Here is a 26,846-nt window from a genome sequence, read left to right on the forward strand (position 1 = left end):
ACGCGGGGGAGATGCACCGTCAATTACAAGCACTTGGACAAGTCTAACTTTTTTTTCTTTTACAAATACGCTTTCAAAAGCAATCTAAGCAACGCCCAAATAAGAAGCCACCTCTAAGCAAAATAGTATATATAAAGGGAGGGCGAATATATATATATATATATATATATATATATATATTTATTTATAAGTATATATATATATAAATATATTACAGGCGTACAGGTTTACACGCGGTGAACTTTTTCTTTTCTTTCTCTCTCTCTTTTTTAAACGAGTGACACTGCAAAGAAGGACTCTTCCTCTGTCTTCTGGTGAAGGGGGTATTCTATTTTCTTAGAGCGCCCAAGGGGGCGCAGGGACCTCGGAGAGAAGAGTGGGGAGGAAAGAGGAAGGGTGGGGGGCAGAGGGCGAGTCAGCAGCGAGGGCAGGCTCTTTCCTGCGGCACCATGCCGTCCCTGCTGGTGCTCACTTTCTCCGCGTGCGTCTTGCTTGTCTGGGCGTTGCTGGTCGGCAGCACCAGTGGCGGTGGCGGCGGGGGCGCCAGCCTCGGCGGAGGGCGCCGGGAGAGAGAGGCGCTGCAGCCGCAGAAGATCGAGGTGCTGGTGCTGTTGCCCCAGGACGACTCGTACCTGTTCTCCCTGGCCCGGGTGCGGCCGGCCATCGAATACGCGCTCCGCAGCGTGCAGGGCAACGGGACCGAGCGGCGGCTTCTGCCACCCGGCACTCGCTTCCAGGTGGCCTACGAAGACTCGGATTGCGGCAACCGCGCACTTTTCAGCCTGGTGGACCGCGTGGCGGAGGCACGCGGCGCCAAGCCCGATCTCATCCTGGGGCCGGTGTGCGAGTACGCAGCAGCGCCGGTGGCCCGACTTGCGTCGCACTGGGACCTGCCTATGTTGTCGGCAGGGGCACTGGCCGCGGGCTTCCAGCACAAGGACACCGAGTACTCGCACCTCACGCGCGTGGCACCCGCATACGCTAAGATGGGTGAGATGATGCTCGCCCTATTCCGCCACCACCAGTGGAGCCGCGCCGCACTGGTCTACAGCGATGACAAGCTGGAGCGGAACTGCTACTTCACCCTCGAAGGGGTCCACGAGGTCTTCCAGGAGGAGGGCTTGCACACGTCCGCCTACAATTTCGATGAGACCAAAGACTTGGACCTGGACGACATAGTGCGCTACATCCAGGCCAGTGAGCGAGGTGAGCAGGACTGAGACCCCCGGCTTCCGGCCCTAACCCCACCGCCCTCGGCGGGTCTCCCCCCACACGCGTCCGCTCCTCTGCGAACCCTACGGTACCCCCTGCACCGAGGACCCGGGGAGGACGTGCATGCGGGGATTCGCCCGGGTGTGCGCTGTTTGGCTGCGACAACCTTTGACCATCGCCCTTAGCCGTCGCGGGGTGAATGCGGAGGTCCGAGAGAGGTAGCAGAGCCTGGGGGAGGGGCGTCTGAGCTTGCAGCTCCCGAGTGCCCGGGTCTGACAGGTGCTGTCAAGTCGCTTTGGTTTTTCCTCCTCTCTCTTCTCTTCTCTTCCTTCGCCAGCACCAGGCTGGTGATTGGCGGCGCACTCTCGGTGTCCTGCAGCATCCAGGGTCTGAAAGCGTCCCGAGGCCAGAGAGAACTTGTTGCTCAGTCCTTTACCAGCGTGCGCCCGCTCCCAGTGCGGAAGCAAATGCATTCTCTCCACAGCTGGCTAGCCGCTACTTGGCTGGCTTGGTTCTAAGAGTTTCCCTGGCTGCACCTTCCGCAAATCTTAGCTTTCTTTTAAAAGGTCATTGTTTCGCCCTTCTCATTTCTTTCGTGGCCCTTGTAAACGAGCCTCTGTGGTTTCCACCAAAAATGCCTCGCTGTGTCTGGACCCAAGCGACACTCACTACCCGCCCCTCCCCCCAAACCCCGCGCGTTCGGCACCTAGTTCCTTAAAGCGCCCTGAGCGAGGCTTTGCGAGAGCGCGCGCTGGGGAAGCGGTCGCTTTATAGCCTTTGCACGTGAGCCCCAAGTTTTCTCCCCGGGTCTGAGGGAGCTTGAATAAGTACCAAACCGGACAAAGCTCAAGGCTGAGGATGGAGGCTCCGGCTACAGGGAGCAGGGAGCCGGAGGAGAAACCGGTGGTCGCGGATACCTAATGGCAGAAGACCCCAGTGCGGTCGGTTTTACTGCAGTGTAGGCTGCGTGAAGGTGGGCTGAGATCCCAGCATAGTGCGATTTCCTCTTTCCTGGTGTCAAGTTTGGGGTGAACAGTGCTCGGGGAACTCTCCTCGGCTCCCCGCTTCGGGCGCGCAGGCGCCTGGATTGTCAACTTGCAGTCGGGCAAAGCTCGCCACGACCCTGCGCGGGGAGGTCACTGGCGAGAAGGGCTGAGCCAAACACAGGGCTAGTCCATGACTTGGCACGGGCAGGCGCCTGGGCGCTGTGACCGTGGGACACAGGGCAACCGGAAGCTAGAAGTCTCGGGAACAGGTGAGAGTGGGCAGAAGGTCGCTGGGGGATGGCTCGTGGCTGCCCCTTTGCCCAGTTTGGGCACTCCGACTGGGGAGTGAACGCACTCTTTAGAGAGAAGAGACGGAGGGTGTTGACAGTGGGGTGCATGGCCAAGTTCTGAGCGTTTGAAATCCAGGCTGTCTTCGCGGAATCCCTGCCAGACAAGCACCGGGGTGCCGGTTTTGCTGATTATGAGAAAAGGCTCTTGTGTCCCACCGCTGCGGACTCCCCAAGCCCGGTGGAGAAACCCACATCTACTTCTTTCCCCTCTCCCAGTCCCCAGGTTACAGCAGAGCCCCGTAGACCTCAGGTTGCCCTGTGTCCCTGGAACCTGAAACTTCAGCTCTGGGCTTTCGAGGGGCTGGCATTTCCAGGGCCTGGTTTTCAGGGCAGAAAGATCTGGGGGGAGGTGTCATCCTGCGGGCGCGAGGTGTGGTCTGCCAACGCGTCTATGCTGCCACAGCCCTGAAGGTCTGAATGCTGGCGGTGACCGACCCACACACACAGGGCCTGAGATCATGGCCTAAGGGGAGCAGTGGGCCCCAATGAGGGCAGATGGGGCCACCAGTCCCCTCAGCCTCACAATGGTGTGGCTGAGGCAAGGGGTAGGGGGAAGCCAGTGCCCGGGTAGGCCTGGGGGCTTCTGACAGCTTGGATTACAGTCTGGTGCCAAGGATTAATTTAATTCCGGAAGCCTCTTACCTGTTCCCAGGTCTTTTTGCTGCTGCTGCTTCTCCTCCCTCCTCCCTCTCTTTCTTTTTTGTTTGAATTTAGTGGTGAAAGTTTGCTGGGCTGAATTGTATGTTTACAGGTGATGAGGCTACCATTCTTACTCTAAAGTCTATTTCCAACAGTGACTAGGCAGAAGGGTAAATATTCATAGATATAAAACAAAACAGTTTCTCTCATAAGGCTTTTCCCCCACCCCATTTCCCCACCCTCAGGTGAGAAAGTTGCTTGATCACAAAGCTCTCTCTGGGGATCTTTTACCCATCACCCTTCCTTTGCCATAGCTGGTTAAAGTGTTAAAAAGGGCTTCCGTTCAGGGCTTTCCTGGCATTTGACTCGCAGAGCACCTGCCCGGCAAAAGAGGCTGGGCTGCTCCTAAGCCTCTTACCCCAGGCTCCTCAATTGAAGTGTCAGGAGTTGGGGCAGCCCCTGTTGGGGATGCTGGGAGAGTTAAGTGAGCAAACACCCGGAATGTGCTGGAACAGGGCCAGGCACATACCGAATGCTCAGTCAACATGAGGTTTGAGACTGGTTATTCTTATTTAATATATATGACGATAATCGCCCTTACGGAGGTGGGGCCATGCTCTGGGGAGAGAACCTTGGCAGGAGGAGCAGATACTGTGGCTGCTGCATGACCTGGGGCAAGGCATTTACCTTCTCTGAGGCAGAATTTCCTTCTCCTGGAACACTGAGGTCAGATGAGAAGCAGCCCTCTTCATGCTGATCTGGCGTTTGCGTTTGTGCTCACGCAAATATTAAAAACTTAACTGACCACAGTTTTGTCCTCGAAAATTCCATATAAAACATCATAGAACCAGAGAGTGTCTGTCCCCCTTGACCCATCTTTTGGAGATAACATTTTTAGCACTTTTTCTGAACTTATTTTCATTTTTAAAATCATATCACAAATGTTTGAATTTCTTAATGGGTAACAACTGATAATGTCACCACCTCAAATAATAATATGACTGAAATTTCACTTGGCTATGTGCTGTACTGTAGAATGAAGAACTGAGGGGCATTGATCATTCCTTTCAGGGACTTACCACTAAGTCAATAATTTAAAAAAAAATTTCTCTATCCTTTGTCCTTAGCCAACATAGAGCATCACCGAAATACACACACCTGAGTCTACATCAGCAAAAAAACATTGATCTTTACTTAAAACTTAATCCTACAGTCCATGACAGCCCTCAGTATTCTATAGTCAACAATAAACTTATTTTTAAAAAGATAAGTTTAAGTATGACAACTCTTTCAAGCAATAGAAGCTAGCAGTTGTTTCGTCTCTGCATCTTAGGAAACGCAGAACTGGAAGTGGTACACACACACATTTTTGTATGGAGAACAGTAAATTTATCCTTTTAGTTATTAATATGTCATGGATGTGGGCTTGTTAACAACCATAGAGACAACAGTATTTAATCAGGACAAGAGTCACTTATTTTTAGATTTAGGCTGGGGTAAATGATCAAATGGTTGATCAGCAGAATTTTTAAGCAATGAATGCATGATAAGTATAAAATAACTAGCACACAGAAGGGGGAAAAGAAGCGTTGTAAGCTGCAGTGTGGATACTCTGAAAGTCTTTGGAGTGGATGAGCCTTTGTGAACAATAAAAATAAAAGTGCAATCTCTATTTTGCAAATGAAATGCATTTCTGTATAGTGTAGAAATGGCCAGAAAGAAGTCTTTCTAATTTTCTTTCTGAAGATACTAATTTTATGGGAGTTAGTTATACAGTTACATAGATTAGGAAGTTAGAAGATTTCACTAGTCTTATTAGGAACAAGCATTTGCTGCCTTGTACTTCCCATGTCTCACTTCCCAGAGGAAAGCATTTTTAACTCTTGCAACAATTTCCATAGGTATTTGACTTCTAAATAACATGTGACTTTGATTATTTTAGTTTGAGGGTTTCTCTCCTGCCATCCCAGTGGGAGATGATAATTTCGTTCTCTTCTCCTGTGTATTAACCACATGCTCAAGCTCTCTTTGCAGACATCCTTTCAGAATGGTTGTGTAAAAATTTTTGGTTAGCTCACCTTTCAGTGTCTATATCCTTATTGCCTTATAAATGTTATTTTTAGTTGGACCGTATCAGTTATTATAACAACAGTTCCTGAATTGCTTTAGTTTTCCTTGGGTTAAAAAAAAAAACAAGTTGGTTTTTTCTTGTTTGCTTTGTTTCTGTGGACTTACAACTAAATCATCCATCAACTCTCTATTGTAAGTCCCTGAGATGCTCCAGTTTGGTTATTTTCTAAGCAGGTTGCACAGTTGTCACTCTGTATTCTTTAACACACCCCTGCAACTCCCATTACCTCTCTCTCTCACACACTAGATCCCTAGGTGTTCCTCTTTCTTAGTTTGTGTTCTTGTTTTGGTGGAGTTCTACCTTCAGGAGCTTTCTCAGAAAGGATGGGTGAGAGCTAACGGTTGATACATTTCATGACCGAAAATGTCTTCATTCTACCCTTATGCATTATTATGGAATTCTAGGTTGGAAATCATTTTCCTTCAAGATTTGAAGGATTGTCTTATAAATTTCGACATTGCTACTAGGAAGCTTCAATTGATTTGGGTTCTTGACCTTATTGTTTGTTATCTATTGTTTTTTTCCTGAAAACTTTTGGAATTTTCTCTTTGCTCTCAATGTTTTAACATTGTGTTATGATGTACTTTCATGCCAGTATCTTGCCTTATGCACATCCGGGTATTGGAGGGTGCACATTTTCAGTTCAGAAACTCATATCTTCTGGTTCTGAAAAAGTTTATTTAATTATTTCTTTCGACCCCTTCATTTTCTCTGTTTGTCTTTCTAGAATGTATATGATTTGGATGTTAGACTTCCTGGATTGAAACTACCTTTCTTACCTTTTTTCTCCTACTTACGACCTATCTTTTAAAAAGAAATTACTCTTATTTAGATATTTCTTTGACTGCCTCCCAAATTTCTATTAAATTTTTCTAATTTCTGCTATCATATTTTCAATTTGCAGCACATGGCATATATTGCTTTGGTTCCATAAAGTAATCTCTCTTTTCTCTTTTAAGCTTAGAATTAAATGGAGAATGGATGCAAGAGTCTGATGGAGAATACGAAAATATGTTTTTTTTTTAAAATTTTATTTATTTGAGAGACAGTGAGTGAGCAAGCATGAATGGGGGGAACAAAGGGAGAGAAAAAGCAGACTCCCCACAGAGTAGGAAGCCCAGTGTGGGGCTTGATCCCAGGACCCTGAGATCACATCCTGAGCGGGAGGCAGACGTTTAACCAATTGAGCCACCCAGGTGCCCCGAAAACATGTTTTTATTATTGATAAGACCTTTCAGAAAACATGGATTTAGATTTGTTGCCAAATGGACCACTTACTGTTACTTCTCCCTTAATATGTGCCCTCTGCAAGCAGACATACACCCAAAAGAGGAAGGAAGAAAGGATCCAGCATGCCATTTTTGTTTTCAGACTCACTCACCAATCCCACAATTTACTCCTTTTCCTTTGGTGCAGGGAGAGGGATAAATGAAGGCACATTGAGGGATAAGGAGTCTCACCCTCTTAGAGGTTACTCCAGATGGAGATATGATACTGGGGAAAAGATATCATCCCTAACTCAGGTATGCCACGTGGACTGTTTCTGGTTCTTTGATGTGGCTTCTGTAGCCACCCCTCAGCACTTCTCTTGTCCATTCTTAGAGTGATTGCAAAGTCATTTCCAGAAGGCACTGGGAGTCAGATAGTGGAGGATGCCATGGGACATCACAAGTCTTTGGCAAAGAGAGAAAGAGACCAGAATGATGAACAGTCCATCCAGAAACCTAGAATCACACCATCATCCCTCCTTTTACAAGTTTAACAATTTGACCAAAAAGTGAGTATTTGTATACTTAATTATACTTAAATACAGCACAAATTGTCTTAATTGACCATCATTTAGACAGCCTGCAGGATTAGCTGTAGCTCTCTTTTGCTCCCCATGCTTTATTGACTGTTGGTGAACACTGGTCATTGTATACTTCTCCTGATTATGGCCACACGCTTCTCACACTTGTCCATATACTCTCCAGGAATTGTCGCCAAGTCCATTTTTACCAGTTGTACTTATTATAATAAGTGTGTAATTGAATTAGTTATTATATAAACTGATGAAACATGAGTAGGAGGAGAAGGCTATTTCAGTGAAAACTATTTTAAACCTTCTAACAGATTGTATAAAGGCAAGTTGTTAAAAATAGTTGCCGTTGAATTAGGCATGAATGAAACAGCCATAAGAGATTAGGGAACACCCTACAAATCTAGAAGGATTCTGCTTCACTAGTGTCTATAAGTGCTTGTTCCAACTTCAGCTGGGTCATAACATGCATTATAGGCTTCTTTTATGCAAGAAAAACAATATCTTGCCCATGAACTTGAAAACCAGTTCTCACAAAGAAGGGTTAAACAGCATGGTCAACACAAAATGGATGAGATCTAAAGTAATTCGAAGTCTGCTCAGTTGGACACTCTGTGTCACTCTTGGTCCGTCCCAGCAGGTACTGACATTTAAAGAAAGAGTGTGTCTGTCAGAGGGTTTGGTCTTTGTGTTGATGGGAATAGGGAGGAGGAGATGGGCCAGAGCTGTAAAAATAGACAGAGAAGTGATGGGCTGTGGGGAGGGGGCAGTGTCAGGCAGAGCCCATACAGGACTTAGGGAAACTTCTGCTCCAGGCTGAGGACACAGCCGGTTAGGTCCTGGGCAAGCACTAGCACTTCTATGGATGCTTAGGGTTACCAAGGCCTGATGTCTTTGGACACCTGAATCCTTTGACTGATCTCCCCGATTTGGATTCCATCCTCACTGACATGTACTGCTTACAATTTGGCTTCTTGTCTGGCATTCCCAGGGAAATATTGATGCAAATGTGTTTGAGTTTGTGACCATTGGGTTCCTCATTGAAATGAAGTAATCTGCATTTGAGAGTATCTAAAAACATCTGAGTTAGATTATTGGGATTCTGCCTCTAAGCAACGACTCTACTCTTTATGTGCTGACAGAATCAGGTTCTATATCTGGGGGTTTGGGGCCAGACTCCGGACTCTGATCAAATGATCACAGAATGATGGGGGCTGCTGGTGGACAGTCAGCTAGAGCCTCTAGGGTCCTTCTGTAGAGGCCCACTCTTGGAATCTGCACTCTTCAAGCTTGTCCAGCTTCAGCTTTTTCCTTATTGGCCACTCTGTGGGACAGCATGGCTCTTTTAATCATTTTAAGGAACTGGAATTGAATCAGAGCTGAAACAAGGGTCTAGGTCATAATGAGTGATGAAGAGTTTCTTTCAAAGCTTCCTTGCTGAGGCGTCTTGGAATTGGACTACTCACCCAAATATGTAACAGTATTTCTAGGCACAAACAACACCTACTCTCATAGTTAACAGACCTTTTGGAATTTTGTATTGTTAAATCTTGTTCTCCAGAGTGTTAGCCTGCACAGCGAGCCCTTCTGTAGTAAGAAATGTCAGAGTCGTGATCTAACACTCTGAATTAACATGTGTAATAAATGAATTATCAACAGGCACCTGACCTGTGCAGGTTGCCAAGGCAGACTTGGCCCAGCCTGGAGCTTATTTGACGTTTTTCAGCATCCATGCTTTTACAAAGAACAGTCATATCACAGAGGGCTGGAGTGCGTGGTGATAATGTGGGGACAGCCCCCAGAACCCTCTGGGTCTCCTCTCTCTGTGTATACACTGAAACACAGCAGTCTGCATCATGGGGACCAAGGGCCACCGACAGTGATCAAATTAACTGGATAACGACCAGGCACCTGCTTCACACCAGCCTGGTGTAGCTCTTATGGGGTGGGCCACAAGGTTCTGGAGCTGCTTAAAGCTTCTCAGACCTGACAGTGTGGGTATAAATGGAGAGAATATGAGGATGGACTTGGAGTCTTGTTAACTATTTCCTATAAATGTTGAGACAGCTCGAGAAAAATGTTTCAGCGTTCAGACTGCAGAAAATTTACACCACTCGCTGCCTCCTCTGATTTGCCAAATAACTGTTCTCCCTAAAGCCATTCAGCTTGCTTTCTTAGGAAAATGTATTTTCCATGCTATGTAAGACAAAAGGCCGTTGATATTCTTCACTGGCTTATATTGGGCAAATCTGGTATCTTTGAAGTATTTTTTTAAAACTTGATTTTGAAATAATTTTATACTTTTGGAAAAGATGTAAGAAATTGTAAGAAGCCTCTGGACAGCCTTTGCCTCGACTGTTAGCAGTTGTAATGTTTTGCTCCATATACTTTCACTCCAAATCTCTCCCCCTCTCCTTCCCTTCCTACCACCTTCAAATACACACACACACACACACACACACACTTATCTTTTTAGGAACCATTTGAGAAGTAAGTAGGGCCATGATGCTCCCTTACTCCTAAATACTTAAGTGTGTGTTCTCCAAGAACAAGGACATTCACTTACAAAACCACAGTATAAGTATGAAAAGCAAAAACTTTAACACAGATGCAATACTGCTATCTAATTTACAGACTTACTCAAATTTTTCCAGTTGTCTCAATAATGCCCCTTCTAGCAAAACTTTTAATATTATTATTTTTTAAGATGCAGGATCACACATTTAGTTTTCTGTTCCTTGAAGTTTTTTAGGTTAGAACATTTCCAAAGCTGGGTTTTTGGCTGCTCTCCTGATTAGATTCACGTTGCCCAATTTGACCTTTTTGGTCCTGGGTGTAGATTAGTGCGTGTGCCGCATGGTTGGCGATGGTGGCTTCCATCACCCGGTGACGCTGGCGTCCGCTCACTTTTTCCACCGTCATGTTACTCTTCTTTCCCTTTGTGATTTGTAAGTCATGAGTGAGGAGGTGCTCTAGGGCTCTATTAGTACCCTGTTCCTTGTCAGATGTGCCCCTCCCCCGGTTTCAGCGTCCTGACTGTCCTGTGGGAAAGGGCGTTTCACGCGTGTTGTTTGTTCCTTCCTCCCCAGTGGTGATCATGTGTGCAAGCAGCGACACTATCCGGGGCATCATGCTGGCAGCGCACAAGCACGGGATGACCAGTGGAGACTACGCCTTCTTCAACATCGAGCTCTTCAACAGCTCTTCCTATGGTAACTGTGCTTCTAGGTACCCCCTCCAAGCTGTCAAAAGAGGTCCTAAGAAAGCCAACAATTTGAATTACCTCAATAGACTTGGTTCCATAAAGAGGAACTTAGAAGTTTGTGATACTGAATACTCCTAGGACTTCTAAGTTCTCAAGCTTTTCTTCTCTGAGAACTCAGAGCAAGAAAATCCTTCCTACTTGGGGTGCCCTCGGACTGTCTGGGAGTGAGCATAGCTCCCTGCAGAGCTCCAGATGGTCATAAATCCAGGCCCTAAAGATCCCCCAAATGTGTTTCCAGCTGCAGGTTGCCACCATGATGGACGGTTGGAATATTTAAATGAGATTTGGGCATGCTGTTTAATAGAAATAGATGAGAATATATTGATGTAATAGGACATAGAAAAGCGTGTCACACATTGCAAGTGTATTTCATAAAACTTACTTTGGTAATATAATTGCATGTGTGTATACATCTAAGCAGGTTACACATTGGTTTGTAATGGGCTGCAGTGTGAAAATAAAATAACCATTACTGTAAACTGAGGTAAAAGCATTTTGAAAGCTACTGCTTCCAGCTTCTCTTCATTCCAGATTACTGCCCATTAAGCCTCCCCTATATAGAAGTTTGAGATCCACCAACAAATATGATTGAAAGCATATAATTCTTTAAAGTGGATCTGAGGGTGTTCCCTGTGTTCCCATTATGGAGGGTGTTTTTAAGGCCATGAAGATCACAGGTACAGAACATTTCCTCCATATGTGACTGAGGCTCTCTCTGAAGAAGACAGCATAGGACAGTGGAACATTTTCTCAAACACTGAACATTGGCTGCTCAAAGCTGAGCAATTATAGGAAATTGTAAGTGTTACTTTCACAAATGGCTTGTTTATGCTGAGCTCTACTTCCCTGTTCTTGCTCCCGAGAGACAGGCTCTAAACCTTAAAGCATACACCTCACTTTCCTGCTCTGATAGCCTGGCTTAGTCAATCAGCTCAAACAATAGAGCATTGTGCATAAACAGATAATAAAACACAATTCTCACAGGGCTAAAGAGAATTTGATGAAACAAAAGTAGCTCCTGCTTCCTGTCGTGGATAAGATTGGAGATTTGAGGCTTAGAGGATAAACACCCATTTTTCCTCCCTGCTGCCATGGTTGTCTTTCCCCTTCTCTTTGCATAAGCAAAGTGGTGGTTTTACTTTTTGACCCCAGATCAGAATGTAATTATAATACTGGCTATGGTATTGAGTTCACTGAGATAGTGGTAGGGAGTGGTGAAAATGAAAAACACTTATTCTGAGTTTTGCAAGTTGGTAATGCAAAACATAGTGTTTATTTGGAGAAAATGCATGTGAATGCACATTATAAATGGGCCAGTGCAGTGCAAATATTAGGTACTGGAATTCCTTGCATTCACGGGTAAAGCTTGTATTACTTTTCTTTGCTAATTACAATACATGAGTATTATAGAAAATTTGAGAAACAGAAAATCACAAGGAAGAAGGTAAGTTACCATAATTCTGCCACCCAGCTAAAAAGTATATTGATAATATTTACAAATATGTGCATCTTGCTTATTTTATTAAAAAATTACAAAAACATTTTTCAATAAAGTGATACTATTTTAAGGGTGGCTACATAGGGTTTTATAATGCTGATATGCCGTCTTTACCTAAGCAGTCCGTTGTTTTTCAATATTTATGTTGCTTGCAACTTTTTGCTATGAAGAGCAATGCTATATTGAGTAACATTTATACCTACGTATAACCCGTGAGATAAATTTCTTAAAGTAGAATTTCTGGGTCAAAAGTTTTAAGTTCTGATAGATCTTGCCAAGTTGACCTCTAAAGAGCTTTACCATTTGACGCTTTTGCAACAAACTCTGAGATTGTCTGTTTTCCCGCATCCTTATGTCATCTAACATTTCAATTATTTTTTATTCATTTGAACTTCCATTTACATCCATAAGCAACGTTGTGCAGTTTCTTCATTTATGTTCTGTACCATTCTTCTTTAGTTCATTCTTAGATATGTTTTCTGGTTGTTATTATGATCACGTTCTTTTCCCATTACATTTTGTAACTGTACTTGTTATATAGAAAATCTATGAGATTCTGTTTATTTATTTTGCAAGAATTCCACCTATTAAATCCTCTGTCTCAACAGCTTTTTATATTATTTTTGTACAGCAACAAGAGTTTTTCCCCATTTTGACAGTTGAACATCTTATTTTTCTTTTTTTTATTGCATTGGCAAAAACCTCCTGAGTTTTATATAACAATGGTGATCCTTTAATTTCTGACTTCTTGAATTGAAGTAGATGTTAAAATCTCCTTTTATTTCTAGTTTATTAACTGTGGTTTTAAAAATTGGAAATGAGTGGGGAATGTTGTCAAGTACATTTGACCTATTCTTTTAGTAAATTTCCCAAGATTGAGCCATTGTAGTATTCTTGGAATTAAGTGTACTTTGTCATGAGGACTTTTATAGGTGTATTGCTGATTTTAACTTTTCAGTATGTTAGTTAGGATTTTTGAGTCTGTATTCAAGAGTGAGATTGGACAGTAGTTTTCTTGCCTTGAGGTCGTATTGCCAGATTTTAATATCAGGTTTATATTAGCTTTATAAAATTAATTGGGACACTTTCCATTGTTTTTGTGCTCTAGAACAGTTTATATACGATAAGAATATTCCTTGAAAGATGGAAAAAATTCAACTCTGTATCTGGACCTAACTTCCTTTTAGAGGTAATTTTTGAAAAACTTAAAAAAACTTATTTTGAAATAATTTTAGACTTATAGAAAACTTGCAAAAATAATATAGAGAGTTCATGTATATCTTTTACCCAGATTCCTCTAGTGTTAACAATTTAAATAACCATACCTCAATTATCGGAATAAGAATATTAACACTGGTACAATACTACTAATTAAACTACAAGACTTATTTGAAATTTACTACCTTTCCTCCTAATGATCTTTTTCTGTTCCAGGATCCAATCCATTTAGTTGTCGTATCTTCTTAATCTTCACCAATCTGTGTTCTTCCCTCAATCTTTCTTTGTCACTCATGACCTGACAGTTCTGTTGAGTCTGTTATTTCGTAGAATGTCTCCCAGTTTGGATTTATCTGTTGTTTTCCCATGGTTAGAAGGAGTTTATACTTATTTGGCAAGACTACCACAAAAGTGATACTGTGTCCTTCTCATTGCATGGTATCACTGTGTAAGAAGTCATAACCGTATGACTTAGTCTTGGTGATTTGGGGACAACTTTTTAAAACGTATTGTTCCATGAGTTCAGTTTTTCTGCTTCTTGAAAATTAAATTGCATAGTGATACAGTGTACTCTATACAGTTTGCAAAGTATCCTTGGTGTTTCTAATTAGACCTTTCTTTTTTACCTTTTATAGCATGGGTGCTCGGGCTTTGGGCTCTGGTATCAGTCTGCAGGAGAGGCTGAGCTCTTGGCAAATTGTAACGCTGCCCTCCTCCATGGGTCTTAGTTTCTTTTAAAGATAATAATAGTACTTACCTCATGGCATCAAGCTGAGTAATAAATGAGGTAATGTGAGTGAGATACCTACTTCTTGAAACATAATGAGTGTTTAATAAATGTTAGCTATATTATTAGTCTTAGTTTACTTTAATGTTTATATAGTTCTTAAAAATGGTAAATTTATACATTTTTTCTTGGTGTAGTTTCTTTTCTTTTCTTTCTTTTCTTTTTTTTTTTTTTAAAGACTTTATTTATTTATTTGACAGACAGAGATCACATGTAGGCAGAGAGGCAGGCAGAGAGAGAGAGGGGGAAGCAGGCTCCCCGCTGAGCAGAGAGCCCGATGCGGAGCTCGATCCCAGGACTCTGGGATCCTGACCTGAGCCACCCAGGCGCTCCTTTTTTTTCTTTTTAAGATTTTATTTATTTGTTTGAGAGACAGAGCAAAAGATCATGAGCGGGGAGGAAGGGCAGAGGAAGAGGCAGAAGCGGGCACCCCGGTCATCAGGGAGCCCAACATGGGGCTTGATCTCAGGACCCAGAGATCATGACCTGAACCAAAGGCAGACGCTTAACCCACTGAGCCACCCAAATGCCCCTCTTGGTATCGTTTTATAGAGAAGTTTAGGCCATACATTCTGTTAACAAATTAACCATCTCTCATCTAATACAGCCCAGGAATGGCTGTAGGTGTATTAGGAATTACATCTGCATGCAAATAACCAAGGCTGCCAACTACACTGATTTAAACAAATGTAGAGGTTTGTCCTCTCACCTGTAGGAGGTCCACAGGTGGGCCCTCCAGGGCAGAGAAGGTGGTTCCATCACGTTATCAGGGACCCAAGCTGCTTCTGTTTCTTGGCTCCCTTAATCTCAGTGAACAGCATCCATCCTCAAGATCACAAGATGGTGGCTAGGACTCCAGGGAGGATGTCTTCAATCGAGGCAAGATGAAGGGCGAAAGAGGAAAGGCAAACAGAGGCTACCTCAGTTGACTCAGTCCTGTTTGAAGGTCTCTCTGGAGGCCCCTCTGATTAACTTCTACTATATATCGTTTGCAACTCCTAGCTGTGAGGGATGCCAGAAAATGTGTGCTTTCAGCTACACTCTCTGTTACCCCAAATCAAGTTAGGAACCTGTCTAAAGAAGAAGGAAGAATGGATGTAGGGAGGCAAAGATCTATGCTTGCCACAGACCCTGAGGCCCCTTTCCTCCTGAGTAGAAGCAATAAACAGAATCTTATGGCAGGAGTGAGACCTAGACCAAGGTTCTAGTGTCTATCATTACTAAAGGGTCTTCTCTGAGATTTTTTTTAAAGATTTATTTACTTGAGAGAGAAAGAGAGAGGAAGCACCCACATGCTTAAGTGTGTGTGAGTTGGGGGAGGGGCAGAGGGAGAGAATCTTCAAGCTGACCCCGCTGAGCATGGAGTCCCACATGAGGCTCGATTCCGAGGCCCATGAGATCATGACTTAAGCCGAAACCAAGAGTCAGAAGCTTAACTGACTGAGCCACCCAGGCACTCCATTGTGCCCTAAGAATCAGATATATGCTCATGGAAAGTTCTTCAATATCATTATCTCCCTATGCTTCCTCACACTGCCAAACACTATAGCAGTTCTAGAAAAAGACTCTATTTTAATTAATACTTACTTGTTATTGGATTAAAAAAAACATACAGTGTGTCTGTATTTACTGATTACTGGATTGTTTGGTCTTGATGAGTACTCAAATTCCCAGATCTGCCTAAATTATAGTTATAGGAATTCAGAATATATGATGGGGGAATTCAAGTGGTGGAAAACAAGACTGAAAGGGGAGGTTTAAAAAGATCTAGAGAGAAGTGGCATCTGGGTGGCTCAGTTGGCGAAGCATCTCATGCTTGATTTCAGCTCAGATCTTGATTTCAGTGTTCTGGGATCGAGTCTCATTTAGGGCTCTTCACTCAGCATGGAGTCTGCTTGAGAGCCTCCCTCTCTCCCTCTCTCTCTCTGCTCCTCCCTCCTACTCACTCGCGTTCTCCCTCTCTCAACTAAATAAATAAAACTTTAAAAAAAATCTAGAAAGAAGATGATGTATAGAGTGCCCTGTAGAGTTTTATTTTATTTTATTTTTTTAAATTTTTATTTATTTTCTTGACAGACAGAGACCACAAGTAGGCAGAGAGGCAGGCAGAGACAGTGAAAGAGGAGGAAGCAGGCTCTCTGCTGAGCAGAGAGCCAGATGCAGGGCTTGATCCCAGGATCCTGAGATCATGACCTGAGCCGAAGGCAGAGGATTTAACCCACTGAGCCACCCAGGTGCCCCCCTTGTAGAGTTTTTAACAGCACCCATTGGCATGCTTACTCATGAGCATTAACTTCTTCGGATGAAAGTTAGGTGGCAAGTTATTTGGGTGAGCCTGTCCAGGACTGGTAAGGTTACTGTATAGCTTTCTTGAGTTCCTGGTAACTCAGAGGGCACTAACTAAGGTGAAGATGGAAATATAGTAGAGCCAGGTGATGCACATAAATTATTTGACTTGCTGAAAGTGGAAAAAAAAATAGAAAAGATTTAGGAGAAATTAGATTTAGTACATCTTAATACAAAAGTAATATATGCACATTGAAGTTAGTTTGGGACTATGTGAAAAGAAAAAGAATTCTCATGCGATCTTTCAATTGTAACAGTGGTTAAACCACATGTAGACACTTCTTCTGAGCTTTCTTTCTGCATTACTTTTGTTCTTAACACTTTTGTCATCCTGTTGCATGTTTAGTTTTAAAGCTTGGAACACCCCGAACTTGGATGAAATGAATATAGAGCAGGTCCAGCATGGCACCAATGTTTGGAGTCGGGCTTGCATCTGAGTCCTCCTTCTGTTTATTCGTTAAGTGACTTGGGGCTCATCAGTCTCCTGGAGCCTCCATTTCCTCATCTGTAAGGTGGCAGTTACATTTACATCCTTCTCATGGAGTTTTTATGAGGACTGAAGAATGAAATGCTACTGGCACTGCTATTCACAATGGCGTTGCCCCGTAAGAGGTGCTATGATTACTGATGGGAGCAAGTGGACTGGCCCAGCTCATGGCAAGCTTGTAACACCGGGACATTTGGAGAGGGTCTGGAGAGGCGTGGGAAGAGCCAGAGTTCTACACAGCCAGTCCAGGGGAGTTCCAGGCATTCATTTCTCAGACATATTCTGTGATGCCTCAGCTAGTTATCCCAGGGTGGGTACCCCCTGCCAGTGCAGCTCCCTGGCCATGGGATTGCTGAGTACAAGGCTTGGTGGGGAGCAGGTTATTTCCTCTTTCATAAATATTCTGTGCCCCTAAATACAAGCTTGCGACTCCATGATGTTTAAAACAAAACAAAGAAAATTCACTTTCCTCCTTCCTGAAACAGCTGCGAAAAGTCACCTCCTCTCCCCTACTCTTCACTAGCAGACTTCTTTTTCCTCTTACCCCCTTGCTCAGCCCCCCTGAGAGAGGATGACGTTAGCGCTCTCCCCTCTGAAAGTGTTACCGTCAAGGTCACCGATGGGATCCTTATCACTAAAGCCCTTAGTCTTACATCAGACGGAGCCTCTGTGCTTCTAAGCAGTGCTGTCTGATGGAACTTTCTGTGATGCCGTGTTCTGCTCTCTGTTGCCCAGTACGGCAGCTACCCGCCACACAGGACTACCAGGCATGTGACCGATGATCCAAATTTTAAATTTTATTTAACTTTGATTAGTTTAAGTTTGAATAGTCACACATGTGGCTGGAGGCTGCTCAATTAGGCAGCACAGCTCTGGAGCATTCCATTTTGTTCCCACCAGTTTCTCTCTGGAAACCTGTTTTTCTCGTGTTGGTAGCATGGCATTCTCTGGCTTTGCCAGAGCCTCCCCCTGCCTGCTACAAACACCTTCCCCAAAGTGTCTGTGCTCAGCCCTTCTCCCATTTTCTTATCCAGTGCCCTCAGGTCCTGGTCTAACCTGAAGCCATCTGGAAAGGACGTCCAGCACTCTCTCTAACACTCACTCCTCTTTCTGGCTTCAGACGACTGTTCCCAGCTCTGGCCTGGTGGTGTCACTTGGGCTTTCTATAGTTAGTCGCCTTGGATTGACCGTGACCCCGACTGAAAAAAATCATTACCGTTTCCACGTCATTTCCCTCCTCCTCCAGGCTCTGCTCTTTCCTCTCATAACATCCCCTTTTCCTTCCCTCTCTGGCGTCACCAGTGATATGCCTCCCTTTCTGTTGTTCCTCACGCCCTCACTCTTTTTAAAACAAAATATTTTATTTTTATGTATTTGACAGAGAGAGACACACACAGTGAGAGAGGGAACACAAGCAGGGCAGTGGGAGAGGGAGAAGTGGGCTTCCCGCTGAGCAGGGAGCTTAATCCCAGGGTCCAGGGATCATGACCTGAGGCCGAAGGCAGCTGCTTAATGACTGGGCCACCCAGGCGCCCCTCACTCCCTCCCTCCCGTGGAGTCCCAACATTCCTCTTGCCCTGTCCTCAGCTCTTGTTGTCAAGCGCTTTCCCTCTGCTTACAATTCCACACTTGATCTTAGCCAAAAGGCCGAGAAGCAATTTGCTTACAATCCCAAAAGCAGTAAATGTTTATGATCGAAAATTCACTAGATTCCGAAAAACACAAAAAAGGAAAAGAAAAAAAAAACCCCTGAAAAAAAAGCTTGCCCCTGGTTCTGACTACCCAGAGAAACCCGCTTAGTTTTTTGGTGTGTGACTTCCCTCATATTGCCTCTCATAACCTCTTGCGGGGACGGTGGTGGCTGTGAACCCTCTGTGTCTCCCTGTTCTAATCCACTGCTATCTCCCAAGGCCTGATCCTGATCATGTCATTCTTCTGTTACACTCGTAAATCTCCAGAGGCACCCAGTTGTCTACTGAATTAAATTTGTTCCTACTGATGGGGCATCATGCCAGGCCAGCTCTGCTTTTCCAGTGTTCCACAGCCCGGAGGTGGGCAACGTTACTGACATGTTACAAGAAGCAACACCCGCAAAAGCAGGAAGTCAGAGGATCGATTGTGGTGGTGACTAGATAAGCATTCAGTTTGGATCAGATTTGTTAAGCTTGCTTGTTTGCCTTTTTTTTTTTTCTAGAAGACAAAAACTCCCAAGTTATTAATTACCCTTTGGATTGTGGTAGATAGATTTATTGTATTGGATTTCACTTCTTTTAGAAAAAAGTGTTTTCTTATTTCAGGAAGTGAGATAGAGACTGGTCCCACTTCTGCTTGTGTTTTCTAATCCTGCAGCATAGAACCCGTCAGGGTTTAGTATTTTCTTTCTTATGTGCCTAGAGAGTGATCTTTCCCAGAGCTGAGGAACTCTGAGCCTCTGCCTACAGAGCATGACTACTGTTGACGTCTCAGGTCAGTTCCAAATCAATCAATAAATACTGATTGATGCTTGTGCGAAATGGGTTTCTCCTTGGGATGAAGCTGTTCTGGACATTCTTAGAATTGGGGGTCTTCCTGGGAAATGGATTTGGCTCCTTAAGAAAGGCCACGTTGTCTGTGTCTTGGCTGGGGGCAGGGACAGCAGCTCTCCCTCTCTCCTTATCGCTGTAGTCTAGGCTGCTGTCGCCTCCTTAGTGTTTGGGAGGTTTCATACGGAGGAGGACTTTGTCAAGTTTTGTTTGGTGGCCTGAAATTTAATCTGGGCTCCTTGAGAACAGATCTAGTCCTTAATGAATTCCTTCCTCAGCTCTGTCTTATTTATCTTTTAACAGCTCCCTGGCACATAGAAGCAATTAATAAATGCTTGCTATTATTAGGATTATCGTTATACAGATAACTCCACAAACAAATTCTTTGTCTCTGCCTCATCTCATGCTCTAGACCGAGGCTCCCAGCTGCCTACTGGATGTCATACACATTTGCACCTTTGCCTGTGCTGCGGCCTCTGCCAAGCACGCCCTTCTATCCCGCTCGCCTTCTATTAAAATCCTAGTCACACATTTAGGGCCAGCTGATGCCTCCTCCTCACTTGAAACCTTTCCTCTTGGGAGTGTGGGAGCTCCTGGTGGCTCTCTGTACCCTCTGCATTGTTTTTTTCTACTCCCCCCCACCTGCTGCCACAGTGAGCTAGCTGTCAACCTGTTGTAACTTCAGCTGCTAACACAGACATCCCAGAATCCCTTTCCTAAAGGTGGTGGATGCCAGTCAGGACATTCCTCATGCCCGCTGGGGCGGCCATCACAGACCCTTGCATGTGGTACATGGGCAGTTACTGTCTGTCTGCTTTAGGAGGGGCTTGAAGTTCCAAAGCCACCAGCTCTTCCTCCAACTGCATCTGTAGGAGGGGAGTGAGAGCGGCTGAGCCTGGGCTGCCTGCTCCCAACATTCCTCCCGGCTCAGCCGCTGGGCTCCAGGAGTCCATAGTGGACTAGGGGCTTATGGTGAACGAATGACTCTGATGCTGGATTCCAGCAGGTTGAATTCTTTGTCGTGACTCTGGAGATCTGCAGGGATCGTGAGGATAATTCATAGAAACAACAGTCCACGTTTCCTTTTGGGGTTCTGCAGGCCACATGTTTCCTCCAAAGTAAGATCATAAAGAGAAGAGCACTAATTCTAATTTGCCTTTGCTTTTGTGAAAGGGAACACTGTGAAGCCGGGGCGGTGGGGGGGGGATCCAGTTTCTTAGTGCCTCAATTTCCCTATCTGTGAAAGAGGATAACGTACCCGAATCAGAGTCTTGTGAAGATTGAGTTTATGCATATAAAGTGCTCAATAAATAGAGCTTCTTAAAAAATATTTTATTTGTTTATTTGAGAAAGAGAGAGAGCACGTGTGAGAGAGAACATGAGCGGTGGGGAGAGGCAGAGAGAGAGGGAGAAGCAGACTCCCCGCTGAGCAGGGAGCCTGATGCGGGGCTCGATCCCAGGACCCCGCGATCATGACCTGAGCTGAAGACAGACACTTAATGACTGAGCCACCCAGGCGCCCCAATAAATAGAGCTTTTATTATTATATATGTGCTCAATAAGTATTAGCAATTTTTATTTTATTACTATTGATACACTGATGAATATTGCCCAATAAATAATTTTTATATGATGTTGCCAGGACTAGAGAGAGATAAATCCTCACGGTCACCAAAGTTAGTTTTATTCTGAGGTGATTCCAGAAACAGTTCAGAAAGAGTCAATAATCTCAGTCTCCCAAGTTCTTCTACGAATCCCGCCCACTTTAGCACATTTTCGTATATCTGTCACGGCGTTCCTGTCATTCCACATCCACACAACGTTAGGTGTGTTTTACCATAGTAATGACTCAGTTGACCTCCACAGTTGATGGTAGATATTTAAAAAAAAATGTGAATGGAAAGGAATAAAAGCTTTCTTCTTACTCCCGCAGTGCTGCAGTTCTCGGGGGCTGAAAATCGCAGTCACACGGTTATTATAAGGCAGTCAACTCTGGAGTGCTTTCCTTGCTCTCTCACATTTCAAAGGAACATGTGTCCAAAAGGTCTTCTTCTCCTTTGAGGATCTTGGCACCGTCAGGTTATATCCAAGGGCAAAACTATGACAATACCGCCTGGCCCAGCTGCCAAAAGTAACACGGCGTGACACAGTGCAGTTGAAGGGGGAGAATGGCCCCTTTATGGTGACTGCCTTGGAATTATAAATATTTTTATTTCTCTGTAGGAGATGGCTCGTGGAAGAGAGGAGACAAACATGACTTTGAAGCGAAGCAAGCATACTCATCCCTCCAAACAATCACTCTACTGAGGACAGTGAAGCCTGAATTTGAGAAGTTTTCCATGGAGGTGAAAAGTTCTGTTGAGAAACAAGGACTCAATGAGGACGATTACGTAAGTGCTTGATTTCGGGCCTAGGCCTTCTGCATCCTGAAAACAGTCTTCTAATTAAATCAGAGGTGACAGTGTCCCATTCTGAACCATTCAGAGATTCCTAGGTTCGTGCCTGAATGTCATTGAGCTTCCTGTGTGGTTTTTTCCTGGCCTGCTCCACCCTCCACCCCAATCACCCCCACCCCACTTTTCCAACTGCTGCAGGAAAGAAAATTGCTCTTTGTGGGGACTTGTGGTAATGCTTAGCAGATGTAGGTAGACTTCCGGCACCTATTTGATCGGGAGTGTGTTGGGGGGAAGAAGGTTGATGGAGTGCCAAAGCTTTGCATGCCAAATTTTTCCAAAGCCTGAAGGCAGGAGATATTTTGGGTTTTAGAAGTCTCTCTCTTTTGGCAATCTTTTTGGCGAGTCTGCCTCTGTCTCCTGTGACTGTATCATTTCCCTGGGGTCTTCCAGAACTTCCTGCTCCTTCGATGCTCTTGTTACGGATGCATTTTCCGAGAGTGGACTAGGGTCAGGAGCTTTGGGCACCCTCAGGACTGAGCAGAGGAACCCATCTGAGAGGCAGCACCGAAGATGGTGGGCCACACCTCACTTGGCACCCTTGTTGGGCTGCCTCTGACCCCTCAAATCCCCACATCGCTCTTATAGATTCATTCTCAGAGCAGGGGGAGCCGTGGACTCTCAGACCAACTGGGGGGGGGGATATGCTGGTTTTCGAAACTGTTCACTCCACAGTGTCCCGGGCAGGAAAGAGATGCCTTCTTAATGGAGATAGATAGCTTTGGGTTGTTCGTGCCCAAAGTGGATGACCAGCTTCATCTGGGCCCTTCCAAAAAGGGCCTCTCTCAGTTTCTTTATTTGAAGTACTGCAGGGTACAGATGTTGGCCCCAGACAGACCTACATTCAGAGCCTGAAGCTAACTCTTCTTAGTTGTGTGATCTAAGGCAAATTACACAGGCTCACTGGTCCAAACTGCTCCTCCGTGTTGGGAGGATTACAGAGAATCTACCTGAAACATTTAGTGTTCTCCCTTCAAAAAGTTGGAGCTCCATAAAGGAGGCCTCTTTTATACCCCTTTTTACACCCGTTTTTATATTACACCTGGCTTTGTAAGAATTTGCTATCAAAAGACATATGAAGGTTTTTTTTTTTTAAGATTTTATTTATTTATTTGACAGAGAGATCACAAGTAGACAGAGAGGCAGGCAGAGAGAGAGAGGGGGAAGCAGGCTCCCCACTGAGCAGAGAGCCTGATGTGGGCTCTATCCTAGGACCCTGAGACCGAAGGCAGACGCTTAACCCACTAAGTCACCCAGGTGCCCCTGAAGGGTCTTATAAACATATTTATTCATGTCTTAGGTGTTATATATCATACACATATAATTTAAAATACCTTTTGATTTTCTAAACCAATACTATCCAGTAGATAAATATATATGAGCTGCAAATATGAGCCACATATGTAAGTTAAAATTTCTAGTAGCTACATTTTAAAAAAGTTAAAATAACCAGGTGAGATTAATTTGAATAATACATTTTATTTAACTCACATAGAATATGTTCTTTCAACACTTAATCAATGTGGAAAGTATGGATGAGATTATATATTCTTTTTATTGGATAACGTCTTTGAAATCCAGTGTGTATTTTACCCTCGCAACATGTATTAATTCTGTTCGAATGCTTGGTAGCCATGTGTGACTAGTGGCTACCGTATTGGACAGCGGGGTTCTGAATTGGAAGGAAGTGGAGCTTCTGCAGGAGAGCCCAGGTTGGAGGAAACCTATGATAGTATTGTCGTCGTCCAAATCCTTTGCCTCAGGAATAGGAAAGAATGTAAAGGCACTGAACATTTTTGTTTGGCCTTTTACTTGAGGCTGTTGAAGTTCAAGTATCACAGTAAAGGCTGTCCCACATCACGATACTTCTTGGGCAAAAGAGGTGTGTACCTTTGTACCTACTACAAAGATCCATAATATATTCCAAACCAAGTGCTAGTGTTTAGAGATTAGTTGTGGTTTTACATTATAATATGGCTTCTCTCTGATGATGGGATCATTAAAACTGACTTTATAAATAAATGAAAATTTTAATTTTAAGTAGAAATTAAGGCTCATAATAATCCATTTTGATTCTGAACATGTGTCTACTTTTCATATTTTATGTATTTTTTTAAAGATTTACTGATTTATTTTTAGAGGGGGAGGGGCAGAAGAAGACGGAGGGAGAGACTCTCAAGCAGACTTCCCGCTGAGTGCAGAACCCAGTGTGGGGCTGGATCTCACAATCCTGAGGTCATGACCTGAGCCAAAATCGAGTGTCCGTTACTTAACTGACTGAGACACCCAGGTGCCCCATCATATCTTATGTGTGTTTAGTTGGGCTCTTTTGAGTGCCGTCGGGTTAGTGTAGGCAGGTGATTGTGGTGAGTATTGTGGAAGGGGGAGCTATGAGTGCCAAAGATCCGGGAGCTGCTGTAGCTAGGACTCACCGGTGCTAGACCTTGATCTAAAGCTGCAGGAGATGCTTAACACAGCTAGCAAGGCATGGTGGTCTTCATTCTAGGGCTCAGCTCTTTTCTAGGTCTTTCTGCTTCTCTTCTTTGTACTATGGATTGTCTTACCTACTTACCTAGAACTTCATTTCCTGATATTCATCATGGGCTCTTCAGCTTCTACCATTGATTTCAAATCGAACAACTTCAGTGTACTCTCTTATTAGTTCTAAAATTTACCACTCACTTTTAAAAAATAATCCCATGACTTATGAATAGTGTCAATTTTGTGTCTTTCAATTCTTTTCCTATGTATGCTTAATTAAAAATATACTTTATTAAATTAAGCATATTAAATTAAATTAAGTATAATGAGTTATATTATATTATTAAAACTTTTAATGGCACTGGCAAGGATCCCAGGACAGTATTGAATATAAGTAGTGATAATGGGCATCCTTGCCTTGTTCTTAACTTTAATATGAAGAACGCACAACAGATTTCATATCTGTTCATATCACCGTTTAGGCATAGGGTTTAGTGTGGGATTTGGGGGAGAGTCCTTATCCGATTATGGAAGTTTCTTTCTATTCTTTGCTGGTGAGATTTTGTTTTGGCAAAATTACATCTTTTATTAGAATAACTGAAACAAAAATAGCATAACAAGCATTGAAGTTTATAAAATTGAAGTTAAGGAAAGGCTTTGGACACAGGTTTTTACTGTAAGCAAGGTAAATTACAGCATATTCTTGACGCTCTGTCCTGTATGTTAGCACTGCATTCACTATATTTAGCATGTTAGCAGCAGCCTTGGAAAGGCTGTGATCTCAAAATGCAAAAATTTGATACTTTAAACTTTGGTAAGCCTATACTGGAACACTGGGAAGTGGGAGTAGCTATGATTTTTTTTTTTTAATGATTTTTATTTATTTATTTATTTGACAGACAGATCACAAGTAGGCAGAGAGGCAGGCAGAGAGAGAGGAGGAAGCAGGCTCCCTGCCGAGCAGAGAGCCCGATGCGGGACTGGATCCCAGGACCTTGAGATCATGACCTGAGCCGAAGGCAGAGGCTTTAACCCACGGAGCCACCCAGGCGCCCAGGAGTAGTTATGATTTTTAAAATAAAATTACTATTTTATGTTTTTAATTTATCAAATTTTGATGGATTCATGCAATTTTGTTCCCATAAAATTAATCTTCTTTTCCTTCATCCCTCTTTTTTCCTCCATTTCCACCTCTTGTGCTCTCTTTTTATATTTATTTATTTATTTATTTATTATTTTTTAAGATTTTATTTATTCGACAGAGAGAGAGAGAGACAGCAAGAAAGGGAACACAAGCAGGGGGAGTGTGAGAGGGAGAAGCAGGCATCCCGCTGAGCAGGGAGCCCAGTGCTGGGCTTGATCCCAGGACCCCGGGATTATGATATGAGCTGAAGGCAGACACTTAATGATTGAGCCACCCAGGCACCGCTGTGCTCTCTTTTTAAAGTTGGTGTTTTATTGAGATAATTGTAGTTTTAAGGTGTAGTATGGAGAGATCACTTGTATATATAGCCTAATTTCCCCCATTGGTAGCATTTTGGAAAATTATATGTACCAACACAATACAGATATTGACACTGATACAACGCACTGACCTTATTCCTGTGTGTGTGTGTGTGTGTGTGTGTGTGTACGTGTGTGTGTGTGCATGTGTGTGTAGCATAGAGTATGCATATTAAATTCTATGCAATTTTATCACCTGTGTAGGTTGGGGTCTTTGAATTTCATCGAATGGCTTTTCTACGTCTGCTGAGATAATCAAGATGGTTTGTTTTTTTTTAAAGATTTTATTTATTTATTTGACAGAGAGAGAGAGAGAGATCACAAGTATACAGAGAGAAGATGGTTTTTTCTTTATTCTGTTATAATGTACTAAGTTGCATTACTGGATTTTTCTCTAATTGACATATAACATCATATAAGTTTAATATTTGATACATGCATATATGGCAAAACGTTTATCACAGTAAGTTTAGTTAATGTCCATTACCTTGCATAGTTATAAAAATTTTTTTCTGGTAATGAGAGGTTTTATGATCTATTATCTTCGCAGCTTTTAAATATACAATACAGTATTAATTATAATCATCACACTTTACATTAAATTCCCAGAACTTATTTATCTTATAACTGAAAGCTTGTACCTTTTAATTGCTTTCATTACTAGATTTTTTCTAATTTTAACTATGTCTGCACTCCAGGCATAACTCTGGTTTCCCTACCTTTCAAGACTGTGAGCTTTTCTATTTCCCAGATCATATTGCAGAGACTAAGATCAGGTTGAACCTATGCATGTTTGCCTGGGTGCAGCTTCTTTGGCTGCGTCATCCCATGGGCTTTTGGCAGCCTGTACATCAGCATCTCTGGATCAGATGTCTACTCCTGTTTCCCTTGTCTTCGGTGGGTAGTTTGGTGGATGCATGTGTGTGGCATGATAGAAAATCAGACTGCTTAGGGCTGGGCTATCATTGGGATTGTATATGTTGCATGTACTGTAATGGTCTAGTTATTACTGCATGTGTATTATGATGATGTTTCCACCATTCCTATGGGTAATATAAGAAATACATTTTAAAAAGATTTATTTATTTATTTTGGAGAGAGAGAGAGTGCTTATGGGAGTGGGGGGAGGGGCAGAAGGAGAGGGAAAGAATCCTAAAGCAGACTGAGTAC

General features: G+C 43.5%; 1 protein-coding gene across 3 annotated transcripts in view; it reads left to right on the top strand.

The window, feature by feature from the left end:
* Positions 1 to 230: 230 nt before the first annotated feature.
* Positions 231 to 26,846, top strand: part of NPR3 (natriuretic peptide receptor 3) — a 69,298-nt gene continuing 42,682 nt past the window's right edge. For 2 of the 3 annotated variants that reach the window (XM_032851276.1, XM_032851277.1), the window contains exons 1-3: positions 231 to 1,206; positions 10,206 to 10,328; positions 21,463 to 21,629. In XM_032851276.1, coding sequence (XP_032707167.1) covers positions 450 to 1,206; positions 10,206 to 10,328; positions 21,463 to 21,629 — 1,047 coding nt within the window. In that variant the 5' untranslated portion in view covers positions 231 to 449. Of the gene's footprint in view, positions 1,207 to 2,359; positions 2,468 to 10,205; positions 10,329 to 21,462; positions 21,630 to 26,846 lie in introns of those variants that run through there. The other variant, XM_032851278.1, reaches the window with a different exon arrangement.

The sequence above is a fragment of the Lontra canadensis genome, unplaced genomic scaffold (genome assembly GCF_010015895.1).
Source record: "Lontra canadensis isolate GAN:19392208 unplaced genomic scaffold, GSC_riverotter_1.0 scaffold5, whole genome shotgun sequence".
In the NCBI taxonomy this organism is placed as follows: Eukaryota; Metazoa; Chordata; class Mammalia; order Carnivora; family Mustelidae; genus Lontra; species Lontra canadensis.